The sequence below is a fragment of the Heteronotia binoei genome, chromosome 7 (assembly GCF_032191835.1).
Source record: "Heteronotia binoei isolate CCM8104 ecotype False Entrance Well chromosome 7, APGP_CSIRO_Hbin_v1, whole genome shotgun sequence".
Classification (NCBI taxonomy): Eukaryota; Metazoa; Chordata; class Lepidosauria; order Squamata; family Gekkonidae; genus Heteronotia; species Heteronotia binoei.
This window is the reverse complement of record NC_083229.1, coordinates 61,072,937-61,079,330: the sequence shown is the minus strand read 5'-3', so window position 1 is coordinate 61,079,330 and position 6,394 is coordinate 61,072,937. Positions and strand designations below refer to the sequence as shown.

The 6,394-nt window shown below is 52.4% G+C and overlaps 1 protein-coding gene across 1 annotated transcript; it reads left to right on the top strand.

Annotated features, from left to right (window-relative positions):
- The first annotated feature begins 270 nt into the window (after positions 1 to 270).
- Positions 271 to 5,285, top strand: LOC132575525 (uncharacterized). The gene is given in 6 exon segments (XM_060244339.1): positions 271 to 472; positions 475 to 664; positions 666 to 816; positions 1,114 to 1,525; positions 1,607 to 2,494; positions 2,497 to 5,285. Coding segments are annotated over 6 exon segments (4,632 nt in total).
- The last annotated feature ends 1,109 nt before the right edge of the window (positions 5,286 to 6,394 follow it).

Sequence of the window (6,394 nt, the reverse complement as noted above, 5' to 3'; positions counted from 1 at the left end):
AGAGTTGGGGTGGAGGGCGGACTGGAGCCCTACTATCTCATGCCTCCAGGAAAAGAATGCTCGGGCTAGGTCGGGCTCTTTTTCAGCGGCTCGGGGACAGCCCCCGTGCTCGTCGGACCAGCTCACTTCCTCTGAATTAGACCCACATGGTCCCGGCGGTGTAGCACGGGTGAAGACCCAGGCGCGGAGGATGGGGAGGGAGCCCCACAGGGTTCTGAGTCGGTTCTGCCTTCCCCCGGTCCCTCCTCACAGCCTGCGGTGGCTCGAGTAATGCCACTGCAACAAGTCCAGACGCCTCAATTCCTGGGCCCAGGTGGGAGGATCGAGGGGGGTCAGAGCCAGTATATTTATACTCCCTTCTCCTCCGCCGACCTTCTTAATTGGAAGACCCATGTCGCCTCCTATACTGAAAAACCAGAGGCCCTCACAAACTTGCTGACTAGCATTATGGGAATTCATAGCCCAACCTACCCAGATGCCAGCAGCTCCTTCTGACCCTCTTTACAACTGAGGAGCGTCAGCGCATTCTGAGGGCTGCCAAAAAGAAAGCTGAGGAGGCTACCCCCGCAGATGAACAAAACCACGCCCAGTGGCTAGCAGAGCATTTCCCTGAAACTGACCCCAGCTGGGACCCAAATAATACAGACCACATGAACCCCCTGAACCTACAGAGGCTATTTACTGGCAGGGCTACAGGAGGCAGGGAAAAAGGCCACCAATATGTCCAAAATTGGGGAGGTTCTTCAGAAGCCTGATGAGGCCCCCGGAGCCTTCCTCGAGCGCTTATATGAAGCCTATCGCTTGTATTCAGAGCCAGTTTGGTGTAGTGGTTAAGTGTGCGGACTCTTATCTGGGAGAACCGGGTTTGATTCCCCACTCCTCCACTTGCACCTGCTAGCATGGCCTTGGGTCAGCCACAGCTCTGGCAGAGGTTGTCCTTGAAAGGGCAGCTGCTGTGAGAGCCCTCTCCAGCCCCACCCACCTCACAGGGTGTCTGTTGTGGGGGAGGAAGGTAAAGGAGATTGTGAGCCGCTCTGAGACTCTTCGGAGTGGAGGGCGGGATATAAATCCAATATCTTCTTCTTCTTCTTCTATTCGCCTTTTGACCCTGAGCATGCCGACAACCAGCGCATGGTAAATTGTGCCTTTGTAAGTCAAGCAGCCAGTGACATTAAGCGAAAATTGCAGAAGCAAGAAGGGTTTGCAGGCATGAATATTACCCAGCTTCTGGAAATAGCCCAGAAGGTATTTATAAATCGAGAACAAGAAACTAAAAAGGCAGAAGACCGCAAGATCAAAATGAAAGCGACCCTGCTGGCTGCCGCCATAGGAACCCACAATGGGAACCGAGACCCTTGGGAAGGCATGCAGGCCAGAGCAAGGCGCCAAGGGGAACCAGCGAATGACTGGAAACCACTTGCCCCCGATGAGTGCGCCTTTTGCCACGGTTTTGGTCACTGGGCTAATTCCTGCCCACGGAGGGGACAAAACGCCCCGATCCCGAGGCCAAGAGGGGAGAGAGGACGTGGGAGGCCACCGGCAGGAAGGCGAGGCCTGGGCCCCAGACGTGAGCGACCCACGTGACCCAAGGACATGGACTTCATAGGCCTTGCGGCCATGGGTCCTCAGGACCAGTGGGATGACCAGGACAGACCGGGTTCCCCACCACCTGGCCCCCGGGAGCCCATGGTCAAGGCAACATTGGGGGGCCGCGAACTGTCATTCATGGTTGATACAGGGGCTGAATATTCCGTCGTCAACACCCCGGTGGCACCCACCACCAGGCAGTCTATTCCCATCGCAGGGGCCACCGGCCAGGTAGCCCGGAAATCTTTCCTACAAGACCGCATTTGTGACCTAGGCACTCATTTGGTCCAGCATAAATTCCTGTATGTGCCTGAATGCCCCCTGCCTCTGTTGGGTCGAGACATTTTGTCTAAATTAAGGGCAGCCATTTATTTCGAGGAAGAGGGTCAAACCACTGTGGAGTTTCGGGCTGGCCCGGATGGTCTTCTTGTGCTCACTTGCCCCCTAGAGGAGGAGTGGAGGCTCTTCCAGACGCCCCCTGAAAAGAGCTTGTCGGATCAGTGGGCCTCCGTCGTCCCCGGGGTCTGGGCCGAAGACAATCCACCGGGCTTGGCTCGGCATCACGCCCCAATCATTATTGAACTTTTACCCGGCGTCCAGCCTGTCCACCTACGCCAGTATCCCATTCCCTGGAAGGCTATGGAAGGGATCCAGAAGCATTTAGATAGGCTATTGAAATATGGCATTCTGAGGGAGTGCCAAAGCCCATGGAACACACCGTTGCTACCGGTCCAGAAGCCTGGCACTGGTGAGTTCAGGCTCTGCCAGGACCTACGGGCAGTAAACAAAAAGACTGTGACTTTGCACCCAATAGTACCAAACCCGTATGTGCTGCTGGGACTAGTGCCACAACAAGCTGATTGCTTCTCTGTGCTAGACCTGAAGGATGCCTTCTTTGGTCTATGCATTGCCCCTCAAGCCAGCCCATTTTTGCATTCCAGTGGCAGGAACAGGGCACAGGGAGAAAGCTTCAGTACACCTGGACCCGACTTCCATAAGGGTTCAAAAACAGCCCCACCCTCTTTTCAAACGCATTAGCCCAGGACTTGCAAGATTTCAATACGACCCCGGGCACCTGTGTCTTGATCCAGTATGCTGATGACCTGTTGATTGCTGCCCAGGGACAAGATCGTTGTTACCAGGCAACTCTGGAACTACTGGAGTTGTTATGGAAGGCAGGGTACAAGGTGTCAAGGAAGAAGGCCCAGCTGTGCCAAGACCAAGTTAAGTATTTGGGTTTTCATGTGTCCTGGGGTACTCGGACATTGGGGCGAGAGAGAAAAGAAGCCGTCTGTGCATTACCAGAACCTACCTCCAGACGGCGGGTCCGGGAATTCTTGGGTGCAGCAGGCTTCTGCCATGTGTGGATACCAAATTTTGCCCTGTTAGCAAAACCCCTTTATGAAGCCACAAAAGGGGGAGAACGGGAGCCATTCTTATGGGGAGCGGAACAGAAGCAAGCCTTCCAGGAGCTAAAGAAACTGCTGATGGAGGCCCCCGCCCTAGGCTTACCCGATGTTGAGAAACCTTTTACCTTGTTGGTCCATGAGCGAAACGGAGTGGCGATTGGGGTCCTGACCCAGGCTTTGGGTTCATGGCAGCGTCCGGTTGCCTACCTCTCCAAGCAGCTCGACTCCGTGGCCAAGGGTTGGCCCGGCTGCCTCCGGGCTGTTGCAGCTACTGCAGAACTCATCAAAGAAGCCGATAAGCTGACCTTGGGCCAGGAACTGGAAGTAAAAGTACCCCACGCTGTGCTTACCCTAATGGACTATAAAGGAAATTATTGGTTTTCTAACAGCCGCATGACCAAATATCAGGCCATGATGTGTGAAAATCCTAGGATTCATTTAATTATTACAGGAAATTTAAACCCGGCCTCCTTACTTCCCTTCAGTGACCAACCTCTTGACCATGATTGTATTCAGACCATGGATGAAGTATACTCCAGCCGTCCTGACTTAACAGATGCCCCATTACCGAATCCGGATGTTGAATACTACACAGATGGGAGCAGCTACGTGCTAAATGGAAAGCGTTATGCAGGATACGCGGTCATCACCTGTCAGAAGACTATCGAAGCAAAACCTCTGCCCACAGGGACATCAGCTCAGAAGGCCGAATTGATCGCCCTCACTCGAGCCCTGGAATTGGCGGAAGGCGTGACCGCAAACATCTACACGGATTCCAAGTATGCCTTTCTGACTTTACATGCACACGGGACACTGTATAAAGAAAAGGGACTTATAAATTCGGCTGGCAAGACTATCAAATATGGGGCTGAGATTTTGAGGTTGTTGGAGGCGGTATGGGCACCACGTAGGGTCTCTGTGATGCATTGCCGGGCCCATCAAAAACCCCTCAGTCCTGTAAGTATGGGAAATCGCAGGGCTGACGAAGCAGCCAAGCAGGCCGCTATGAGGGGGTGTGAGATGGTCACAGAAAAACCTGTCTGTCCTATTTTTCAGGTTCCTATAGCAGAATGGACCCCCCGGTACAGTGCGGCAGAGGAGAAATGGGCTGAGACCCAAGGCGCCTCCAAAACACGTGTGCAGGGATGGATTCAATTTCCAGATAAACGCTTATTTGTACCAGAAAATATCGCCTGGTCTCTAGTAGAACAGGCGCACGAGGGAACCCATTTTGGTAAAACAACATTAGCTGAGCTGTTGGATAAGCAGATGTATATTTCTAAATTACACAGTCTGTGTGAAAAAGCAGCTTTTAGATGTGTTCCGTGTGCCCGCAACAATCCTAGGCAGGGTCCCAGTCAGCTCCCTGGGATCCAGCACATTGGAACAACCCCTTTTGAGTCTATTGTCACGGATTTCACTGAAATGCCCCGTCCAGGGTGCTGGAAATATTTGCTTGTGTTTGTATGCACTTATTCAAATTGGATAGAGGCTTTCCCCACCAGGACGGAGAAAGCCACGGAGGTTGTGAGACATTTACTTAAAAACATTTTGCCATTTTGGGGTCTCCCGGTCCAAATCTCTTCCGATAATGGGCCGGCGTTTATTCACAAAATAGTACAAAAGGTATCACAGGCACTGCATATTGAATGGAAATTGCACGCCGCTTACAGACCACAGTCTTCGGGTAAGGTAGAGCGGGCAAACAGATCAATAAAAACCCAATTGTCTAAGTTGTGTCAAGAAACCACTCTAAAGTGGCCCGATGCCTTACCAATTGCGTTGTATAGATTAAGGTGCCTTCCAAAAAAGGACCTAAAAATCAGCCCCTATGAAATTGTGTTTGGTAGGCCACCCCCAATTGTAAAAGGAATAAAGGGGGACCTAGCCCAGATTGGGAATCTTGTTTGGTTTCAAGAAATCCAGTCCCTGGGAAAAGCAATGAATGAGGTGTCTAAATATGTGTTGGAGACTCTCCCGCTGCAGGTTCACAACCCAGTCCATCCATTTCAGCCTGGGGACGAGGTGTGGGTGAAGGTCTGGCAGACTCAGCCACTCCAGCCTCGGTGGAAGGGCCCGTTCACCGTTCTGCTCTCCACCCCGACTGCCGTTAAGGTCCAAGGACTGGCCAGGTGGATTCATTGGACTCACCTAAAGCGGGCAGCCCCCGAGTGGCGTATGCAACCAGTTTATGGGACTGGACTTAAGATAAAAATTCAACGAGCACCACCCTCTGGGCCCCACTTACCGGCAACGGTGGGGTTCACAGAAAACCTAGACGACCCCTAGCTGCTGTCACACAGGAGCTGACGTGCTTTACGCTCAGGGAGAAGCAATCATCACTGGAGCACTGGCCTAGATAGGCTGCCGATTTTGTGTAACTGATTTATTACTTATGCTGAGAATAGGCATTTATATAGGTATTGTTTGTGCAGTGTTGCTTGGTATAACCTTATTGAGTGCAGGTTCCCTCGCTTTGTTCTTGTGCATCCGGAGGCTGCTCCAGCAAAGGCTGGCAGTCCGGTTCTTTAGGGAGAATCTGCCATTAGCCTAAATGGTTGCAAGGTACGCTTTCCTTTTGCCTATTGCTGGGGGACCAGGCTTAAGTATCTTCTTGATAACATACGCTTGTTGTTGGGTGTGGTGCCTGCAACGCAGCCACAGGAGGAGAGCAGCACACCTCCAAAGCAGCGTCCAAAGAAATAAGGACCATGGTATGTATTATATGCACCGTTTTATCCGCATTGTGGGTGATGGCTCAGATGAGTTGGAGGGTGCAAGGGGCCCCGCCTCAGGTGTGGCCGGGGGTCAAGACGTGCTGGTACCCGTCCCTGGACGGAGTCGCAGCGGGAGTGATGCCATACCCCTGCCCCAGAAAGAAGATAGTAAGGAAAATAATACCAACCACCCCACAGCCCCAGACACCCCCCCCAAGGCCCGAGACGGAGCCTGTTCTGAAGGAGGGGGACCCCTCCAACCCTGTGAAGATAATGAAACTATTTTCCACGGAGCACTCCCCAGTGCACCCCCTGCAGAAACCAACTGAGTATGTCTCTAAAGTAGCAAATATTTCCAAGTGCTGGTTATGTGCTCACACCCATGAGGCGGGTGGAGCCATGGCCTGGGACCCCCTCCATGGCCCGGATTGGATATTAAACTCCTCTAGCTCTGCCTTTATAGGGTTTCAGACTTTAGGGCGAAAGATGTTCCAAACCACAAATGGCCAAAATGCCTCATGGAACCCCCGCGAAAGTTTTCGTGTGCAGGGGCCGAATGGAACCTTATTTGATTAACATCCAATTGTGGCCAAGCACCAAGAGCAATATCCATGGTGCATTGTGGGAAATGGTACAGGACCAGTAGTGGGATCCTTGCAGACACAAAATTGCGAATACATT